Raw genomic sequence first — 23,251 nt, forward strand, 5'->3', positions numbered from 1 at the left:
CCCAAAACTAATAACTGGATTAGATGCAGTGAAAATAGAGATACACAGGCGGCATAGTTTGTTTCATAGGCGGGCAACACTGCTGACGTTCAGACACTGCTACTAGCCCAAAACTAATAACTGGATTAGATGCAGTGAAAATAGAGATACACAGGTGGTATAGTTTGTTTCACAGGCAGGCTACTCTGCTGACGTGCAGACACTGCTCCTAGGCCCTAAACTATTAACTGGATTAGATGACGTGAAAATAGAGATACACAGGCGGTGTAGTTAGTTTCACAGGTGGGCTACTCAGATGACTATCAGACACTGCTACTAGCCCAAAAGGATTGGCTGAGCTAGATTAAACCAAATGCTGTCACAAACACTTGCACAGCACTGACATAGACCTGCCTGGCAAACAGTGCTATGAACTGCTGTAACCTACCCTGAAAAGGGCTGATATTACAACTAGTCCCGACTAGCTAAACCTATCTCTCTGAAAATTCGCTCCAAAAAAACACTCTTTGTCGGTATAGCGGCCACAGCAGCAGCGGTGCCGTCTAACACGAAGCTGCAGCAGTGAGGAAATGGTGGCGACGGGGCAAATGGCTGGTTCTTATAGGGCAAGGACATGTGACATACACAGCCAATGACACATGCCCTTGCTTGTGTGCATCACATGCACATTGCTGTGTGTGTGTGCACTGCTGATAGGCTGAGAGACTACACCGCCCCACTGTAAATGCGGGAAAGAAAAAAAAATGGAGATCGGCGTTACTTCAGCACAGATCTATCCCCCGCCCACTATACACTGAAACAGTCTATTAACAATGATAAACAGTTTTAACCCCTTAGTGACAGAGCCAACTTGGTACTTAATGACCGAGCCAATTTTTACAATTTTGACCACTGTCACTTTATGAGGTTATAACTCTGGAACGCTTCAACGGATCCCGCTGATTCTGAGATTGTTTTTTCGTGACATATTGTACTTCATGTTAGTGGTAACATTTCTTCGATATTACTTGCGATTATTTATGAAAAAAATGGAAATATGGCAAAAAATTTTAAAATTTTTGCAATTTTCAAACTTTGTATTTTTATGCCCTTAAATCAGATCAGAGAGATATGTCACGAAAAATAGTTAATAAATAACATTTCCCACATGTCTACTTTACATCAGCACAATTTTGGAAACAAAATGTTTTTTTGTTAGGGAGTTATAAGGATTAAAAGTTGACCAGCAATTTCACATTTTTACAACACCATTTTTTTTTTAGGGACCACATCACATTTGAAGTCATTTTGAGGGGTCTATATGATAGAAAATAACGAAGTGTGACACCATTCTAAAAACTACACCCCTCAAGGTTCTCAAAACCACATTCAAGAAGTTTATTAACCCTTTACGTGCTTCACAGGAACTGAAACAATGTGGAAGGAAAAAATGAACATTTAACTTTTTTTTGCAAACATTTTAATTCAGAACCATTTTTTTTATTTTCACAAGTGTAAAAACAGAAGTGTAACCATAAATTGTGTTATGCAATTTCTCCTGAATACGCCAATACCCCATATGTGGGGGTAAACCACTTTTTGGGCGCACCGCAGAACTTGGAAGTGAAGGAGCGCCGTTTGACTTTTTCAATGCAGAATTGGCTGGAATTGAGATTGGACGCCATGTCACGTTTAGAGAGCCATTGGAAACTCCCCACAAGTGACACCATTTTGGAAACTAGACCCCTTAAGGAACTTATCTAGATGTGTGGTGAGCACTTTGAACCCCCAAGTGCTTCACAGAAGTTTATATCGTATAGCCGTGAAAATAAAAAATCGCATTTCTTTACACAAAAATGATCTTTTTGCCCTTTTGACCACAAAAGTTGTTGTGCAATTTCTCCTGAGTACGTCGATACCCAATATGTGGGGGTAAACCACTGTTTGGGCGCACCGCAGAGCTTGGAAGAGAAGGAGTGCCGTTTTACTTTTTCAATGTAGAATTGGCTGGAATTGAGATCCGACGCCATGTCACGTTTGGAGAGCCCCTGATGTGCCTAAACAGTAGAAACCCCCAACAAGTGACCCTATTTTGGAAACTAGACCCCCCATGGAACTTATCTAGATGTGTGGTGAGAACTTTGAATGCCCAAGTGCTTCACAGAAGTTTAGAATGCAGAGTCGTGAAAATAAAAAATATTTTTTTTTCCACAAAAATGATTTTGTAGCCCCCAAGTTTTTATTTTCACAAGGGTAACAGGAGAAATTGGACCACTAAAGTTGTTGTCCAATTTATCCCGAGTACGCTGATGCCCCATATGTGGGGGTAAACCACTGTTTGGGCGCACAGCAGAGCTCAGAAGTGAGGGAGCACCATTTGACTTTTTGAGCGCAAAATTGGCTGTCGTGTTTGGAGACCCCCTGATGCACCTAAACAGTGGAAACCCCCCAATCCTAACTCCAACCCTAACCCCAACACACCCCTAATCCTAACCCGATCCATAATCCTAATCACAACCCTAACGATAACCACAACCCTTACCCCAAAACAACCCTAATGTCAACCCTAACCCTAATCAAAACCCTAAATCCAACACACCCCTAATCCTAATCTCAACCCTAACCTCAAACCTAACCCTAATCCCAACACACCCTTAATCACAACCCTAACCTTAACCCTAATCCCAAACCTAACCCTAATCCCAAGCGTAACCCTAATGCCAACCCTAACCCTAATACCAACCCTAATCCAAACCCTAACCCTAATCCCAGCTCTAACCCTAACTTTAGCCCCAACCCTAGCCCTAACTTTAGCCCCAACCCTATCCCTAGCCCTAAGGCTACTTTCACACTTGCGTCGTTTGGCATTCCGTCACAATCCGTCGTTTTGGACAAAAAACGGTTTCTGCAAATGTGCCCGCAGGATGCGTTTTTTGCCCATAGACTTGTATTGCCGACGGATCGTGACGGATGGCCACACGTCGCGTCTGTCGTGCACTGGATCAGTTGTGTTTTGGTGGAGCGTCGGCACAAAAAAACGTTCAATGAAACGTTTTTTTGTACGTCGCATCCGCCATTTCTGACCGCACATGCGTGGCCGTAACTCCGCCCCCTCCTCCCCAGGACATAGATTAAGCAGTGGATGCGTTGAAAAACTACAGCTGCTGCCCACGTTGTGCACAATTTTCACAACGTGCGTCGGTATGTCGGGCCGACGCATTGCGACGGCCCCGTACCGACGTAAGTGTGAAAGAAGCCTAACCCTAAATTTAGCCCCAACCCTAACCCTAAATTTAGCCCCAACCCTAACCCTAAATTTAGCCCCAACCCTAGCCCTACCCCTAACCCTACCCCTAACCCTATCCCTAACCCTAACTGTTTACCCCTGCATTATAAACTTCTGTGAAGCACTTGGGCATTAAAGGTTCTCACCACACATCTAGATAAGTTCCATGGGGGGTCTAGTTTCCAAAATGGGGTCACTTGTGGGGGATTTCTACTGTTTAGGCACATCAGGGGCTCTCCAAACGCAACATGGCGTCCGATCTCAATTCCAGCCAATTCTACATTGAAAAAGTAAAACGGCACTCTTTCTCTTCCAAGCTCTGCGGTGCGCCCAAACAGTGGTTTACCCCCACATATTGGGTATCGACGTACTCAGGAGAAATTGCACAACAACTTTAGTGGTCTAATTTCTCCTGTTACCCTTGTGAAAATAAAAATTTGTGGGCAAAAATATCATTTTTGTAGAAAAAATGCAATTTTTTTTTTCACGGCTCTACGTTATAAACTTCTGTGAAGCACATGGGGGTTCAAAGTGCTCGCCACATATCTAGATAAGTTCCTTAAGGGGTCTAGTTTCCAAAATGGTGTCACTTGTGGGAGGTTTCCACTGTTTAGGCACATCAGGGGCTATTCAAACGCGACATGGCGTCCAATCTCAATTCAAGCCAATTCAACATTGAAAAAGTAAAACGGCGCTCCTTCACTTCCAAGCTCTGCGGTGCGCCCAAACAGTGGTTTACCCTCACATATGGGGTATCGACGTATTCAGGAGAAATCGCACAACAACTTTTGTGGTCTAATTTCTCCTGTTACCCTTGTGAAAATAAGAATTTGTGGGCGAAAAGATCATTTTTGTGTAAACAAAAGCGATTTTTTTATTTTCACGGCTCTACGTTATAAACTTCTGTGAAGCACTTGGGGGTTCAAAGTGCTCACCACACATCTAGATAAGTTCCTTAAGGGGTCTAGTTTCCAAAATGGTGTCACTTGTGGGGAGTTTCCACTGTTTAGGCACATCAGGGGCTCTCTAAACGTGACATGGCGTCCGATCTCAATTCCAGCCAATTCTGCATTGAAAAAGTCAAACGGCGCTCCTTCACTTCTAAGTTCTGCGGTGCGCCCTAACAGTGGTTTACCCCCACATATGGGGTATTGGCGTATTCAGGAGAAATTGCATAACAAAATTTGTGGTTACATTTCTGTTTTTACACTTGTGAAAATAAAAAAAATGGTTCTGAATTAAGATGTTTGCAAAAAAAAGTTAAATGTTCATTTTTTCCTTCCACATTGTTTCAGTTCCTGTGAAGCACGTAAAGGGTTAATAAACTTCTTGAATGTGGTTTTGAGAACCTTGAGGGGTCTAGTTTTTAGAATGGTGTCACACTTCATTATTTTCTATCATATAGACCCCTCAAAATGACTTCAAATGTGATGTGGTCCCTAAAAAAAAATGGTGTTGTAAAAATGAGAAATTGCTGGTCAACTTTTAACCCTTATAACTCCCTAACAAAAAAAAATTTTGTTTCCAAAATTGTGCTGATGTAAAGTAGACATGTGGGAAATGTTATTTATTAACTATTTTTCGTGACATATCTCTCTGATTTAAGGGCATAAAAATACAAAGTTTGAAAATTGCAAAATTTTAAAAATTTGCGCCATATTTCCGTTTTTTTCATAAATAATCGCAAGTAATATCGAAGAAATGTTACCACTAACATGAAGTACAATATGTCACGAAAAAACAATCTCAGAATCAGCGGGATCCGTTGAAGCGTTCCAGAGTTATAACCTCATAAAGTGACAGTGGTCAGAATTGCAAAAATTGGCCTGGTCATTAAGTACCAAATTGGCTCTGTCACTAAGGGGTTAAACAGAATCGTTAGAACAGAATACACAGTATATTAAAAAATCTGGCCCTATGCCTAGAAGAACTGGCCACAGTTAGTACAGGACAATTTCATTAGAGCTAATTACATTAAGGAAATGGAGCACAACTGTCCAGAATCAACCATAACAAAATTTACTGAAAAATATGCCCCAAAAAAACAAAACCAAGCCTAAAACATCAAAATTACAATCACTGACAAAGCATGGTTTGGTACAGGTGTAAAGGCGCTTGTAAAATTTAATTTATATAAGATCCAATAGCAAAAGGAATTACTTTTGCAAAAGGGTAATCAATCTTAAATAAGAGATATATATCACTTTACGGGAGCATGATTAACATATTATTCATTAGGTCTTATCGATAGTTCCCACAAAGGACAGTGTGCAGCCAGCCCCAAAACACGCGTTTCGCGTGGACTTCATCTGGGGGCTCTGGATCTTCTATAAATTGAACAACAGGCACCAATGACTAACTTTGATGGAGGCATATATTAGCAGGGTATTAACTCTGTAAACACTAGCATTTTATGTAATTTGCTGCAGCTTAATGGTTCTCACACCCACTAATAATATTTTCTGTGGACAGTGGGTCTACACCTTTACCAAACCATCTTTGTCAGTGATTTTAATTTTGATGCTATATACTTAGCTTGCTTTTTGAATATGTTTAATAAATTTTGTTATGGTTGATTCTGGAAGGTCGTGCTCCAATTTCTTAATGTAATTAGAATATGTAATTGGTCACAGCTAAAAAAGATGAAAAATGAATTACCTTATGTTGTTTTAGTAGGAATGGCAGCAGCATCAGCATGCCACCATCATGCACAATCCACCAAACATCTATGTTTCCTTCTAGATAACGTTCATGGTTGCTTGGATAGAAAGAGACGTTTTTAGGAACTGTTAGCGCCAAATGTGCTGCAGTGGTACACCGTACAGTTTCTGTATGAGGGGAAAAAAAGTCATGGTGATGAATTTAAAGTGATTTTTCCAACCCTTCACATGTAGTGGATGGGCACAAGCTAAGGGGAACTTCACAATTCTACATTTGCAAACGTATGGCGTACATGTCAGACAGATACGTTAAAAACGTGTGCAAACATGTGCCATACATTGACCTATGTCTGCCTGGATTCCCCCTCCCCCCGCCCCAACTACTTTTTACTGGTTTAGACATGTCAACTCCGCTGTATTTCAGTGCCAGCTCTGTGTGGATGGGCACAGGGTGTGTCTCTAGAGTAATACATGTTTTTTTCCTTACTAAATTCATTAAAGGGAGCCTGTCACGTAAAAAACAAAGCTAATAACCTGCAGATATGGGGTAAATCTGCAGGTTAAGAGACTTTTGAATTCATCCAGTGCCGACACTTAGAGCCCCCGCTGCCAGGAGGAAATTAACTTTATTCCTCTCGGTAGCATGCTGCTTTCAGTCACAGGGGTGGCGACGACAGTTTCATGCACTGCTCAGTGTACAGAGAGCAGTGGCTGTAACCATGCCCCTGGCACTGACTGACAGCTGGATGGGCATTAGGGACGGCCGTCAGTCAGTGTTCAGGCGCAGTTACAGCCGCCACTCTCTACAAACTGAGCAGTGACTGAACCAGTGTCAGAGCCACCTATTGCTGAAACCTGAATGCTGCCGGGAGGAATAAACAAAAATATTTCCTTCCCACAAAGGGGCTCTAAGTGCAGGATCAAAACGGTGTCAGAAAGGTATTACCTGCAGATTAACCCCTTACTGCCATCGGACAGGATAGAACGTTCGATAGCAGTATCCCCGCTTTGATGTGGGCTCCGGCGGTTAGCCCACATCAAAGCCGGGACATGTCAGCTGTTTTGAACAGCTGACATGTGCCCACAATAGGTGTGGGTGGAATCGTGATCCACCCACGCCTATTAACTAGTTAAATGCCACTGTCTAATGCTGACAGCACCGTAGGTCAATAGTAACATAGTTATTAAGGTTGAAGGAAGACTATAAGTCCATCTAGTTCAACCCATAGCCTAACCTAATATGCCCTAACATGTTGATCCAGAGGAAGGCAAAAAAAACCCATGTGGCAAATAGTAAGCTCCACTTTGGGGAAAAAAATTTAATCCCGAATCCACATACGGCTATCAGATTAGTTCCCTGGATCAACGCCCTATCAAGTAATCTAGTATAATCTGCAACATTATAGTTTTCAAGAAAGGTATCCAATTCCCTCTTAAATTTAAGTAATGAATCACTCATTACAACATCATACGGCAGAGTTACATAGTCTCACTGCTCTTACAGTAAAGAACCCGCGTCCGTTATTATGCCTAAACCTTCTTTCCTCCAGACGTAGAGGATGCCCCCTTGTCCCTGTCTCAGGTCTATGATTAAAAAGATCATCAGAAAGGTCTTTGTACTGTCCCCTCATATATTTATACATTAAAATAAGATCACCCCTTAGTCTTCGTTTTTCCAAACTAAATAGCCCCAAGTGTAATAACCTATCTTGGTATTGCAGACCCCCCCAGTCCTCTAATAACCTTGGTCGCCCTTCTCTGCATCCGCTCTAGTTCAGCTATGTCTTTCTTATACACCAGAGACCAGAACTGTGCACAGTATTTTAAGTGTGGTCAAACTAGTGACTTGCATAGAGGTAAAATTATGTTCTCCTCATGAGCATCTATGCCTCTTTTAATGCATCCCGTTATTTTATTTGCCTTTGTAGCAGCTGCCTGACACTGGCCATAAGGGTAAGCTCACACAGGACGTTTTTTTGCTGTGTTTTTTTTTTCTGCCTAATCATCTTGGCAGGAAAGAAGCTGCGCCAAAAACGCAGGTTTAGGTACGTTTTTTGCTGCATTTTTGGTGCGTTTTTTGAATGCTTTTTTTTTTCTCCTTGTGCACGCCAATAAAGTTGAGCGCACAAAGAGAAAGACTGAATAGGTAATAGATAGAATGAGTGAATAGATAGAATGAGTGAATAAATAGAATGAGTGAATAGATAGAATGAGTGAATAGATAGAATGAGTGAATAGATAGAATGAGTGAATAGATAGAATTTCAAAGAGAAAAAAAAAAAAAAAAAAACTCCAAGTAAATGTGGCGCTAAGCACCTACGGATTTTTTGAATTCATCCACTTCAAGTGAAAAATGTTAAAAAATTCATTTATTTTCTCAAAATAAAATATATTTGTAAATTTTTTTAAAAAACAGTACAACGCGTTTCGGCTGCTATTTTTACAGTGCAGCCTTCATCAGGTAGTAAAAAAACAAAAAGAACAAACAATACAATAAGCACTATAAAATGATGTTACAACCTCCAAGTTCTCTTATTTATGAGGGTTCCTAGAAGGGATTAGCAGGGCGGGACCGGGGATCAGGTTCTCCTTTCCTGATGACTAACTACATGGTAGCCTCTAAAGAGACACATTTATCCTATATATATATAAAAGAGCAGTTTAGTACTTCTATTCTATCCAAAATGAGCTTTTAGATACATGGTATTACACTGTTACGAACAAACACAACATTAAAAATATAGGTATATACACAATCATAAATATGATTCATTCCAATACCTCATCAATATATTTAAAAAAAATATATAAAAAAAAAAAAAAAAAAAAAAAAAAAAAAGGGAATTCTCCCTTTTCTTTCTTTTTTTCCCTTCCCTCTTTCTTTCTTTTTTTTTTTTTTTTCCCTTTTTTCTTCCCCCCTTTTTCCTTTTCTTTTTTCTTTTTTTTTTTTTTCCTTCCCCCTTCCTTTTTGTGTTGTTGTATTGACACATGCGCGAACGACTGAGCTATTTATGACAAACCCTTACACATTCTCTACTACATCATTAAGTCCATTTGGATAAAGGCTTTGTAACCTATATATCCAATATGACTCCTTGCGGTTTAATAATTTGTTCCTGTTATTAGCCCCTTTTGGTATATGCTCCAGCGGTGTGACCGTAATGCAGAAGCATTTATTGTGCTTCAGCAGGAGATGACGGGACAGACTATGTTTAATCTGCCCGTTCTTTGCATTATAGCGGTGATTATTCATCCGGGCACTCAATTCCTGGGAAGTTCGTCCCACGTATTGGAGCCCGCATTTGCAAGTCACTACGTAGATGACAAAATCCGTTCTACATGTGAGTCTCTGCTTAATCTTAATTGTTTCCCCAGTAGTATTAGATTGAATACTCCGAGCTCCATGGTTAATGATCTTACAACATTTACATTTGTTTGAAGAGCATCTATATACTCCTGTGTTCATCTTCCCTCCATTCACATTGGTATTGTTTCCTATCATGTTTTTTATTTTTGGAACCTCTCTTAATTTACTCTGAGCTACAATATTTTTCACTGTCGCCCCTCTCCTAAAGGTTACTCCCGGTTCCCTTGGAAGCATTTTCCCAAGAATCACATCTTTTTTTAAAATATACCAATATTTTTTTAAAATTCTCCTTATCAATACATTCCCTTTATTATAAGTTGTTATAAAATTAAACTTCCAAAGATTTCTCTTATTCTCCTCATTGCTTGCTGGCCGTTCTTTCCCTCTAGTTTCCTCTGCATTACAATCTTTTCTCTTCCTACTTGGGAGACAATCCTCCTGTACTTTGTCCAAATTCTTTCTGTATGCTGCCTCGATTAATTTTTTTGGATACTTCTTATCACTGAACCTTTTCTTCAGTATCGCTGATTGAGTCACATAATCTTTAGTGTTTGTACAGTTTTTTCGTATCCTTAAGAACTGGCTGAATGGTACATTAGTTTTCCATTTTTTATAATGCGCACTTCTAAAGTCCATGTAGCCATTCGTATCACAGCTTTTGAAGTGCGTTTTTGTTATAATTTTCCCCGCTTCATGCCCCAATTCCAGGTCCAGGAACACGATTTTGTCCCTTCTGATGCATGACGTAAAGGAGATGCCCCAGTTATTGCTATTAAGAGAATCTATTAATTTACAGGCTTCTTCCTCAGTCCCGGCCCAGAAAATGATCAAATCATCTATATATCTACGGTATAGTAATATTTTTTCTTTGTATTCAGATGCATACAACGGCGATGAGGACTCGAAACGTCCCATAAAGAGATTTGCGAAACTTGGCGCTACCCGCGTCCCCATCGCTGTACCAAGGCGCTGTAAATAGAGTTTACCCTGGAACTCAAAGATATTGTGCGTTAATATGAATTTCAACCCTTCCAACAAAAATGTTTTTTGTTCCTCCTGCAGTCCTGATACTGATGATAAATAATGATCTACTGATCTGATGCCAAGTGTGTGATCAATGTTGGAGTACAATGAATTTACATCCAGTGTGATAAAGCTGTAATTCTCCTGCCATTCTATATTCCTACATTCCTCAATCAGTTGTGCAGAGTCTTTCAAATATGAAGGAAGGGTAGTTACAATTTCTTGAAGAAATAAATCAATGTAATGCGATAATGAACTTGTTAAGGAATCAATACCAGATATAATCGGGCGACCAGGTGGATTAGTGGAATTTTTATGCATCTTTGGAAGATGATAAAAATGTGCTATTGTTGGTGTATTGTTGGTCAAAAATTTCTTTTCTTTTTTATTTATTATATTCTCTTTATGGGCTTTGTTTATAAAACCATGATATTCCTTATTAAAATTGGCTGAAGGATCATTTTTTAAAATTTCATAATATTTAGTATCAGATAGAATGTTATAGGCTTCTTTCAAGTAATCAGGCCTATTCTGAATCACTACCCCTCCCCCCTTATCTGCCTGTCTTATCACAATCTCTGTGTTGTTTTTCAAGGAATTCAATGCATTTTTTTCTTGCTGTGTGATATTCTCTTTGTAAACATAATGTTTTTTTTTTAAATTTTTTGTTTTTATCCTTTTATTCTTACCAACAACTTTCTGTTCCTCATTAGAACTAAGACTATTTTTATTCAGATTCCTGAATTCTTCTGAAACAAGATGAAAAAATGTCTCTAGACAATGCCCCCTATGGTGAGTCGGATAAAACGAAGAGACAGGCACTACTTCTTTATGTAGGTAGTTGCTAGCACTTGTGGTCTCTGTTTCCAAAATATCTATATCTTTGTCAACTAATTTTGTATCTGTTTGTACTGTGGCATTTCTTTCTTTAATTGTGAAATGCCTCAATAGGGTTAATTTTCTTGTGAATCTATTTAAGTCCAAAAATAACTCAAAATCATTAGTGTTTTGTGATGGACAAAAATTTAACCCTTTCATTAGGATGCCCATTTCAGTGGATGATAACAAGTGATCAGAGAGATTAAAAATTTTTACTGTTGGAATACTTTTTATTTCCTCATTAATCCCTGTACTTATTTTATTCTGATCTACCGATACTGTAGATTTATCACACTTATTCCTAATTTCTGATATTTTTACTTCATTTTGCTTTCTAAATGTTTTGAATTTTTTAGATGTTTTTGATTTCTTTGTGAGGCCTCTGCCTCTTGTCCCTCTTGTTCTCTTTTTCTTTTTTTGCACATTTGTGTTGGCAATTTTTGGAAATAACGTGTGATTCGATTCTGTTGTATGTTCGGTGGAGAAAGAGAATTGTTTATTTTCCCTTCGCTCGCATTGGTCAACATTTGGGGGTTCGTGTTTGTTACGATGGGTCTCGTTGGAACTATCGATAAAAAAGATACATGTGAGATGGTGGAAGATGGAGAGGGGGAGGGAGAAGGAGCCTGTAGTACTGTGGTGAAAGGTGAACTAGAACTGTCATGGATGGTGTAATCATGTATTGAAAGGTCACTGATGTCTGTATGTGCACCCAAATTGAGGTTTTTTGGGGATGGATGTACAGGGTTAGAGGAGGGTACATTGGGCAAAGTGGAATAGATAGAATGAGTGAATATAGATAGGTGTCTTATTGACGCCTCTCCATTACTAAGCCGGCTTAATGTCACCTTACAATAGCAAGGTGACATTAACCCCCTATCACCCTGCTTGCCACAACTACTGGGCAAGTGGGAAGAGCAGGACAAAGCGCCAGAATTGGCGCATCTAATAGATGTGCCTTTTCTGGGAAGCTGCGGGCTGCTATTTTTAGGCTGGGTGGGCCCTATATCAATGGCCCCTTACCAGCCTGAGAACACCAGCCCCCAGCTGTGAGCTTAACACTAGGACTACTGGACTCGTGAACCCTGACTAGAACTACTGCAAGCAAGTAGTCAAAATGACTATACCAGTAGTCCTAGTTTAAACAGGACTGGTTGTCAAAAATCGGGGGCCATGCCATTTTTTTTACATTATTTAAATAATTTTAAGAAAAAGCGTGAGGACCCTTCTATTCTTGATAAACTAGCCTTGCTGAAGGTGACAGCAGGATGTTGCAGCCCCCAGTTGTGAGTTTTGTCTGGCCGGTTATCAAAACTAGGGGGGACCCACGCGTTTTTTTTTTTTTTTTAATTATAGCGCAGGAGAACCAGATGAAAACTCACATTCGCCGCTCCTGCTCTCACTTTAATTAGCGGCTCTAGTTGTCAGATGATGGGATCAGTAGTCTCATCAGCTGACACCTGTGATCGGAGGTAAGTTTACACCTCCGATCACAGCTGAGCGCTTCCGCTGTCTTCTGACAGCGGGGAGCTGCGGCTCTCTGACCGGCGGGGAGGATTTCCCTGCCGATCAGAAGGGGTGTTTGCCGCACTGTCATGCATATGACAGTGTGTCAAACACTAATGTCGGACCCCACATTCAAGTCTCTAGATGTAGCAGGTGACGTCACATGTGGCTCTCCTTGACTTTTCTGCAGCAAATACGTTGCGAGAAAAGTCAGTCTGCGTATTTGCAGCGTTTTTTCCCTTTTTCAAGTCAATGGGTGAAAAATGCAGAAAAAACGCTGAAAGAAGTGACATGCTCTATGTAAAAAAAAAACGCTGCAAAGCACAAAATACTGATCACACAAAAACCCAATGTGTGTGCATGAGATTTCTGAAATCTCATAGGCTTTGCTGGTACTGTAAAAGCAGCTGACAATTAAAATAGCAGCAAAAAAACGCAGCAAAAACGCCCTGTGTGAACTTACCCTAATACTACAAACAGAAAAACACTTCCCACTAATAATAATATTTTAGTGTTATAACAGTTTAAAAGCAGATTACGGTAATTACACAAAATAAAAAAAAAGACTCACCAATAAAGGTTTTCCATGAACGTGGATCTTCACTTTGTCTCCAGCCATAAGGCCACCCCAGCATTACAGTGTTGTGCTTCATTCCTCCAAGTCCACATGATTGGATCAAATGTGAAATTCCTTCTCTAATTTTATTTGAAACAACCACTTGACAGAAGCCTTTAACTTTTTCAATTTCCATCATATTTTTAATGGTCTGAAATGATCAATATAATTGTATGGTTATAAAAAAACAACACAAAAAAACCCATACTTAAACATACTGTAAAAACTAAAATGTTGAAAAATTGGAAGATTAGACATTGATGGCAGGTCCATCTAGTTAATCTAGTCTAGTCTAGATAAGTTTTAAGTGTAGATTGAACACACTGAACTGACAATTTGCATCAGGTGCTACAGTAATTCAAGAGTGAAACCAATATGGCCGTTTCATGATGTTAAATGGCTGCAAGAACAAAACACAGACTTCAATATTAAAAACTTTTTTTATTGATCTTTTATAAATCCTTGAAATGTTCTTTTCTTGTTTCCTTTACTCCCAAACTCCAAGCTGAAAAGGACTGTTTCCCCTGCTTTGTGCATGCACGTAGAGTAGCTGATAGTGCAAGTTTAACCAGCAACTTTACTCCTGTGTGCGACACTGGACTTGGGTGCCAAGAGCCCATCAGTAACATTGAATCAAGAGGTGCACCCTAACCTCTTTGTCAAACATATTTTTATTATATTTTTCTAACACTAACCCCCCCCCCCTCCATTCTTCTTGTACACGGACCATGAATCTTGGACCAAACTAATGCCCATGAGGCTGTCATTTCAGGAGAAGTGTGGTCAGTCAGCAATCCCCATTTGTACATAAACTCTATAATGCTGAAAAGTGATGACTACCTTAGTCTAATGCCTTGTACTTCCATGGATATCGAGGCCATGCTCACACAACAGAAGGCTACAGACAGCAGCAGGCCATAAAAGGTAAGGTTTCTCATAAAATGCTCCCCTTCAAGCCCCCCCTCCCTCCCCCGTAACAAAACGGCCCACCCTAATCAGGTGTAAAGATAGGCTGCCTTCTGAAGAAACACTGCCCTGGAGACCTGCATCTCAATGACAGAAGTGTAGCGTCATAAACACACAGACTGTTGACCTACCAGAGCAAATGTCCATGACTGGCTGAGCAAAAAGGATTATTTTTTTCTCCAGCCTCAGTCCTCTGTGCTCATTAAAGGGAACCTATCACCCCCAAAATCGAAGGTGAGGTAAGCTGTTGTGAATTCTGTGGCCAAGCTCCCTCCTGTGGTCGAGAGTGGTACTTCGGCTGGTTCTGTCTATGAGCTTCCTTTGGTGGATGAGAGTGGTACTGCGGCTTCTGAGTTTCCTTCCTCAGGTGATGAGGTTAAGTCGTTAGGTGCTGCTCTATTTAACTCCACCTGGTGCTTTGATCCTGGCCTCCAGTCAATGTTCTAGTATTGGTCTTGCTTCCTCCTGGATCGTTCCTGTGGCCTGTCTATCCTGCATAGCTAAGTTTTGCTTGTGTTATTTTTGTTTGCTATTTTTTCTGTCCAGCTTGCTATATTGGGTTTTCTTGCTTGCTGGAAGCTCTGAGACGCAGAGGGAGCACCTCCGTACCGTTAGTCGGTGCGGAGGGTCTTTTTGCCCCTCTGCGTGGTTGTTTGTAGGTTTTTGTGTTGACCGCAAAGCTATCTTTCCTATCCTCGGTCTATTCAGTAAGTCGGGCCTCACTTTGCTAAATCTATTTAATCTCTGTGTTTGTATTTTCTTCTTACTCACAGTCATTATATATGGGGGGCTGCCTTTTCCTTTGGGGAATTTCTCTGAGGCAAGGTAGGCTTATTTTTCTATCTTCAGGGCTAGTTAGTTTCTCAGGCTGTGCCGAGTTGCATAGGGAGCGTTAGGCGCAATCCACGGCTACCTCTAGTGTGGTGTGTTAGGATTAGGGATTGCGGTCAGCAGAGTTCCCACGTCTCAGAGCTCGTCCTTTGTTTTTGGTTATTGTCAGGTCACTTTGTGTGCTCTGAACTTCAATGTCCATTGTGGTTCTGAATTACCTGTTCATAACAGTAAGCCCACCGGCATCAGGGGCTTATCTACAGCATTCTGTAATGCTGTATATAAGCCCCCGATGTATCCTGAAAGATGAGAAAAAGAGGTTAGATTATACTCACCTGGGTGGGTGGTCCGATCCGATGGGCGTCGCGGTCCGTTCCGGGGCCTCCCATCCTCATAGTATGACGTCCTCTTCTTGTCTTCACGCTGCGGCTCCAGCGCACTTTGTCTGCTCTGTTGAGGGCGGAGCAAAGTACTGCAGTGCGCAGGCCTCTCTGACCTTTCCCGGCGCACTGCAGTACATTGCTGTGCCCTCAACAGACAAAGTAAGCCTGTGCTGGAGCCGCAGCATGAAGACAAGAAGAGGACATCATCGTAAGAAGATGGCAGGCGCTGGACCGGACCGCGACGCCCATCGGACCGAACCGCAGCGGGACTGCCCCTGGGTGAGTATGTTCTAAACCTCTTTTTCTCATCTTTCAGGATACATCGGGTGCTTATCTACAGCATTCCTGAATGTTGTAGATAAGCCCTGATGCCGGTGGGCTTAGCTCACCTTCGATTTTGGGGAAGACAGGTTCCCTTTAACCTGAGAAAATGTATTTCCTTCCCCTGACACATCCCTACTCCAGCTGCTCACCAGTATATGTGCTCACAATAGAGCTCCTCTGTCAGTTTAGACACTGATCTCGGGAACTATATTTCTTTAGTCTGCACTCCATCCTGACACTATTAGAATGGGCTACCATTTGAATGATGGGAGGAATTTTATTACTTAAAGGGGTTTTCCAATAATATAACAGCAAAGAGCAGCAAGATAGTTAGTGGGAAAGGCACCCCCACAGTGATGTTAAGAAAGTGAGGCCCAGGGATGGAGGATTTGAACTAATTTGCTATTTCTCTACAATGTCATCTCAGCCTCTTTTTCAATATAACAACAACCTGGGTAGCTTGTTAAAAACGTTTATGAGAAGCGCCCTCTGTATTGCATTACGTGTACTCTGCAAAGCACTTTATCTGGGAGGTGTGGGGGCTCACCAGGGAATTCACCTGTTTGACTGTTGGCAAATCCATGCCTGCCTCTTTCTGTGAACTTCTGACCCCCTGTCCATGTGTCTGAGAGTGAATGAGAGGAGCAGATAACCTCACATAACAATATGTTCACACGTGGCTTTTTAAATGCTTTTCAATGCAAATTTTCAGCTGTGTTTTACAGTACCAGATTTCAGAAATCTCATTAACAACTTGTTTTTTGTCCTCCGTATTTAGTGCTTTGCTTGATTTTTGCAGAATATAGCATGTCACTACTTTCAGTGTTTTTTCAGCATTTTTCACCAATTGCATATAACGGGTGGGGAAAAACGCTGAAAAAAATGCAGGTATCAGGTTTGCTGCGTTTTTTGTGCCAAAACCTTATGAAGTACAATGTAATTTCTTTTTGTCAATAATCTTTATCAGCATGCACAAGAGACAAATGCAGAATGACAAAAATGCAGCAAAAGACGCGCACACAAAAAAATCCAAGCAAAACCTGCTTTTCCTCTGCAGCTTCTTTACTGCCAAGAAAGCAGGTTTTTCAGCAGGAAAAACCTACCAAAAACATTATGTGTGAACATCGCTTAAGAGTACAGATATTGCTAGACCTACAGATCAAATCAGCTTGTACAAGCGCAAGGACTTGGCAGTTGAAATATTTCAGCATGGAAATTGGAGGTAAGCAAACAAAGTAAAGGAATTAAGTAGATCACAAAGTTTTACACATATCTTTGCAAAGACTGATCAATAATTAAATAAAATAAAGTTTAGCTAGTATTTAATGTAAGCTAAAACAAAAAATGCTGACAACTGAAAAATTATCAAATGGGTAGATAAATATTTTTTTTTTAAATATGTGCAACTTTCATCTTTTACTTTTAAAATTATTTTATGTATATTTAATGAAGGGAGAACACAAAGAGCTGAATGGATCCAGTCAGCAGGATTGTGCACAGTAACCTACACACAGTGTCAGGTTGGTGCCGTTATACTGATTACAATAATACCTGGTGATGAAATCTGTCTTGTGGTTGTTGTTTAACCTTTATTTTCAGTTTTGAGTTAATGATATGCTCCTGCTTCGGGGTGGGTCTTCATGTGGTGGTCTGATTATGTATTCATCTGTATGGCTTCTGACAGGTCATTAATTGATCCCTCACTGACCTGCACCAAAGTTTACATACTGTATCTTATTGTTCTGAAAAAAAAATACATTCATCATGTCGGTGCCTGCACCGTAGCAACATCGGATCTAGAATATCCATATATTCATTTTATTTAGTGACAAATTTAAGTAAAAAAAAAAAATTCTCTCAAAATGGCGATAGCCGTGCCAGAGCAGTAGCATAATTGCGATCGCCAATTTTTTTTCCCTCTAGCAAAATGGCGGCGGCATTGTCACCGGCACAGTAGAATCCATCACGTTACGAATTATGCTACTGCACAGGTGCAGCCAATGCTATTTTGAGAGACTTTTTTAAAGAAAAAATTTATAACACTAAATAAAATTTATATATGGATATTATAAATCCGATCATGCTACAGCGCAGGCGGCACTGCCGAAGCCTGCATGATGAATGTGATTTTTTTCTCTCAAAATAATAAGATATGCAGTATGTAAAATGAAGGCTCAGTGACCTGTCAGAAGCCATACAGATGCATATGTGTTGTGAATTCTGCTCTTGGGTTCCCTCCGGTGGTTGTAGGTGGGAATGCAGTTGTCTCTGAGTCACAGTCCTGGCCAGGTGTATCTGATGATTGCAGTTCGGACTGGGATATTTAGGTGTGCAGGATCCTTTAGCCCTTGCCAGTTGTCAATGTTACTTGTGAAGTGATGGATCACTTTCTGGCTTCTCCTGCTTGCTGCCAAATTCAGCAAAGATAAGTGTTTGGTTTTTGTATCTGTGGCACACTGCTGTGTGCTTGTTTCAGTTTTATTCCTGCTCTGATTGTAGGATTCACTGGAGTTGCAGATTTACGCTCCTACATCTATTAGTTAGATGTAGGAAGTTTTTGTAATTTCTGCTGTGGATGTTTTTGAAGGGTTTTATACTGACCTCACAGAACTCTGTCCTATCCTGTCCTATCTAGCTAGTGTGGCCTCCTGTACTAAATCCTGTTTTCTGCCTGTGTATGTTTTTTCCTCTCCGACTCACCGCCAATATTTGTGGGGGGCTGTCTATCCTTTGGGGATTTTCTCTGAGGCGAGATAGTAATCCTATTTCCATCTTTAGGGGTAATTAGTCCTCCGGCTGTGACGAGGTGTCTAGGTGTGTTAGGTACACTCCACGGCTACTTCTAGTTGCGGTGTTAAGTTCAGGATTGCGTTCAGTACAGTGGCCACCTTCTCCAGTGAAAGTTCTCATGCAGCTCCAAGGTCACCGGATCATAACAGTACAACTGGCCAACAATGAGTTAAATGCATCTCAGAAGGGAAGGAAGCTCTTGAGCCATTTTTTTTTCTCTAGTCTGTTTTGTGTTCTCCTCCCTCTTAATATCTGGGTGGCTAAGGAGCCTGGTGCAAGCATGAATGTTCAGGATTTAGCTTCTCATGTAGACCAGATTGCTGCTAGGGTGCAAGGTATTTCTGATTATATTATTCAGACTCCTGCTTTAGAACCTAAGATTCCTACTCCTGATTTGTTTTCTGGTGACAGGTCTAAATTTTTGAGTTTCAAAAACAACTGTAAACTTTTTTTTGCCCTGAGACCTCGATCCTCTGGTGATTCCATTCAGCAGGTAAAAATCGTTATTTCACTGCTGCGTGGCGACCCGCAGGAGTGGGCGTTTTCCCTGGAATCTGGGAATCCGGCTTTGCTTAATATTGACTCCTTTTTTCAGGCTTTAGGATTATTATATGATGAACCTAATTCTGTTGATCAAGCTGAGAAGACCTTGTTGGCCATGTCTCAGGGTCAAGAGGCAGCAGAATTGTATTGTCAGAAATTCAGAAAATGGTCTGTGTTGACTAAATGGAATAATGATGCTTTAGCGGCAATTTTCAGAAGGGGGCTTTCTGAATCCGTTAAAGATGTTATGGTGGGGTTTCCCACGCCTTCCGGTCTGAGTGAATCTATGTCTCTGGCCATTCAGATTGACCGACGCCTGCGGGAGCGCAGAACTGTGTGCGCTGTGGCGTTATCCTCAGAGCAAATTCCTGAGCCTATGCAATGTGATAGGATTCTGTCTAGAACGGAACGAAAAGGTTTCAGACGTCAAAATAGGTTGTGTTATTATTGTGGCGATGCTTCTCATGTCATTTCTGTCTGCCCTAAGCGGACAAAGAGGATCGCCAGTTCAATTACCATCAGTACTGTGCAACCTAAATTTCTGTTATCTGTGTCCTTGATCTGTTCATTGTCATCATTTTCTGTCATGGCGTTTGTGGATTCAGGCGCCACCTTGAATTTAATGGACTTTGAGTTTGCCAAGCGTTGTGGTTTTCCCTTGCAGCCTTTGCAGAACCCTATTCCTCTAAGGGGCATTGATGCTACATCCTTGGCTAAAAATAAGCCCCAGTTTTGGACACAGGTAACCATGCGTATGGCGACAGCCCATCAGGAAGATTGTCGATTTCTGGTGTTGGATAACTTGCATGATGTTGTCGTGCTGGGTTTTCCGTGGTTGCAGGTACATAATCCTGTGTTGGACTGGAAGTCCATGTCTGTGACTAGTTGGGGTTGTCAGGGGGTTCATAATGATGTTCCTTTGACGTCAATCTCCTCTTCTTCACCTTCTGAGATTCCAGAGTTTTTTTCTGATTTTCAGGATGTATTCGATGAGCCCAAGTCCAGTTTCCTTCCACCGCACAGGGACTGTGATTGTGCTATTGACTTGATTCCAGGCTGTAAGTTTCCTAAGGGTCGACTTTTCAACCTATCTGTGCCTGAACATACCGCCATGCGGAGCTATATTAAGGAGTCTTTGGAGAAAGGACATATTCGACCATCTTCTTCACCGTTGGGAGCGGGGTTCTTTTTTGTTGCTAAAAAAGATGGTTCCTTGAGACCTTGTATAGATTATCACCTCTTGAATAAAATCACGGTCAAGTTTCAATACCCTTTACCTTTGCTTTCCGATTTGTTTGCTAGGATTAAGGGAGCTAGTTGGTTTACGAAGATTGACCTTCGAGGGGCATATAATCTTGTTCATATTAAGCAGGGTGATGAATGGAAAACTGCGTTTAACACGCCCGAAGGCCATTTTGAATACCTTGTGATGCCATTCGGACTCTCTAATGCGTTATCTGTTTTTCAGTCCTTTATGCATGATATTTTCCGGAATTATCTTGATAAATTCTTGATTGTATATTTGGACGATATTTTGATTTTTTCCGATGATTGGGAGTCTCATGTGCAACAGGTCAGGATGATATTTCAGATCCTTCGTGACAATGCCCTGTTTGTGAAAGGGTCTAAGTGTCTCTTTGGGGTGCATAAAGTCTCTTTTTTGGGCTTCATTTTTTCTCCCTCGTTTATAGAGATGGATCCGGTTAAGGTTCTGTTGTGAATTCCGCTCTTGGGCTCCCTCCGGTGGTTGTAAGTGGCACTTTTGTGAGTTCTGCTCTTGGGCTCCCTCTTGTGGTTTCAAGTGGTATGGCTGCTCCTTGGATTTAGCTGTCAGCAGCTGCTTCCACTGATTGTCTTTTCTGCTCGGCTATTTATGCCTGGCTCTTTCCTTCAGCCAGTGCCACTTGTAAATGGTTCCTTTGGATTTCCCTGTTATCCTGACTACTTCAGCAAAGCTAAGTTCTTGCTTGCTCTTTTCTGTCCACAGATTGTGGACTTATCCGTTCTATGTTTTCTATGTTGACGAGGTGCCTAGGGAGAGTTAGGAGCATCCCACGGCTACTTCTAGTGTTGTGTTGAGCTTAGGGACTGCGGTCAGTACAGATACCACTTCCTTCAGAGCTCGTTCCATGTTGCTCCTAAACCAACGCATCATAACAGTACAAGTGGCCAAAAATGAATTAAACGCATCTCAAAAGAAGGAAAAGAAAGTTCTGAACCATTTTTTTTCCTGTGCTCTGGTTTGTCTCTTTTATCCTCTTGATCTCTGGGTGGTTCAGGATATATGCTCTGGCATGGATGTTCAGGGTTTGTTTTCTCGTGTGGATCAACTTGCTGCAAGAGTACAGAGTATCCAAGATTATGTTGTCCAGACTCCGGCTTTAGAGCCTAGAATTCCTACTCCTGATTTGTTTTTTTGGGGACAGATCCAAGTTTTTTAACTTTAAAAATAACTGCAAATTGTTTTTTTGCTTTGAAACCCCGTTCTTCTGGTGATCCCATTCAGCAAGTAAAAATCATCATATCCTTGCTGCGTGATGACCCTCAGGACTGGGCATTCTCCCTTGAATCAGGGGATCCAGCATTGCTGAATGTAGACGCATTTTTTCAAGCGCTCGGATTATTGTATGACGAACCTAATTCTGTGGATCATGCAGAAAAAACCCTGTTGGCCTTGTGTCAAGGTCAGGAAGCGGCAGAATTATACTGCCAGTAATTTAGAAAATGGTCTGTGCTCACTAAATGGAATGAGGAGGCTCTGGCTGCAATTTTCAGAAAAGGTCTTTCTGAAGCCCTTAAAGATGTTATGGTGGGCTTTCCTACGCCTGCTGGTTTGAGCGAATCTATGTCTCTAGCCATTCAGATTGATCGGCGTCTGCGCGAGCGCAAAGTTGTGCACCATATGGCAGTGTCCTCTGAGCAGAGTCCTGAACCTATGCAATGTGATAGGATTTTGACTAGAACAGAACGGCAGGAATTCAGACGTCAGAATAGGCTGTGTTTTTACTGTGGTGATTCTGCTCATGTTATCTCTGATTGCCCTAAGCGTACTAAGAGAGTCGCTAGGTCTGTTACCATTAGTACTATACAGCCTAAATTTCTTTTATCTGTGACCCTGATTTGCTCATTGTCGTCCTTTTCTGTCATGGCATTTGTGGATTCAGGCGCTGCCCTGAACTTAATGGACTTAGAATTCGCCAGGCGCTGTGGTTTTTCCTTGCAGCCTTTGCAGAGCCCTATTCCTTTGAGGGGTATTGAAGCTACACCCTTGGCCAAGGATAAACCTCAGTACTGGACGCAGATGACTATGTACATGGCTCCAGCACATCAGGAAGATTGCCGTTTTCTGGTGTTGCATAACCTGCATGATGTTGTTGTACTGGGTTTTCCATGGTTACAGGAACATAATCCGGTGCTGGATTGGAAAACTATGTCTGTGACTAGTTGGGGTTGTCAAGGGATACATAGTGACGTGCCTTTGATGTCAATTTCCTCTTCCCCCTCTTCTGAGGTCCCTGAGTTTTTGTCGGATTTTCAGGATGTATTTGATGAGCCCAAGTCCAGTTCCCTTCCACCGCACAGGGACTGTGATTGTGCTATTAACTTGATTCCTGGTTGCAAGTTCCCTAAGGGCCGACTTTTCAATCGGTCTGTGCCAGAGCATGCCGCCATGCGGAGTTATGTTAAGGAGTCTTTGGAGAAGGGGCATATTTGGCCCTCTTCATCACCATTGGGAGCGGGTTTCTTTTTTGTTGCTAAGAAGGATGGCTCCTTGAGACCCTGTATAGATTATCGTCTTCTTAATAAGATCACAGTCAAATTCCAATACCCCTTGCCTTTGCTTACTGATTTGTTTGCTCAGATTAAGGGGGCTAGTTGGTTTACTAAGATTGACCTCTGAGGGGCATATAATCTTGTTCGTATTAAACAGGGTGACGAATGGAAAACTGCATTTAATACGCCCGAAGGCCATTTTGAATACCTTGTGATGCCATTTGGGCTCTCTAATGCTCCATCTGTGTTCCAGTCCTTCATGCATGATATTTTCCGCAATTATCTTGATAAATTCATGGTCGTATATTTGGATGATATTTTGAT

The 23,251-nt window shown here is 41.3% G+C and overlaps 1 protein-coding gene across 1 annotated transcript in view; it reads right to left on the bottom strand.

The window, feature by feature from the left end:
• The window catches only part of SLC12A4 (solute carrier family 12 member 4), a 450,549-nt gene that overhangs the window by 90,174 nt on the left and 337,124 nt on the right, over positions 1-23,251 (bottom strand). The window contains exons 18-19 of the mRNA XM_069740162.1: positions 13,272-13,467; positions 5,924-6,093 (exon numbers count right to left, since the gene is read on the bottom strand). Coding sequence (XP_069596263.1) covers positions 5,924-6,093; positions 13,272-13,467 — 366 coding nt within the window. The remainder of the gene's footprint in view (positions 1-5,923; positions 6,094-13,271; positions 13,468-23,251) is intronic.

Source organism: Ranitomeya imitator, chromosome 9 (assembly GCF_032444005.1).
Source record: "Ranitomeya imitator isolate aRanImi1 chromosome 9, aRanImi1.pri, whole genome shotgun sequence".
NCBI lineage: Eukaryota > Metazoa > Chordata > Amphibia > Anura > Dendrobatidae > Ranitomeya > Ranitomeya imitator.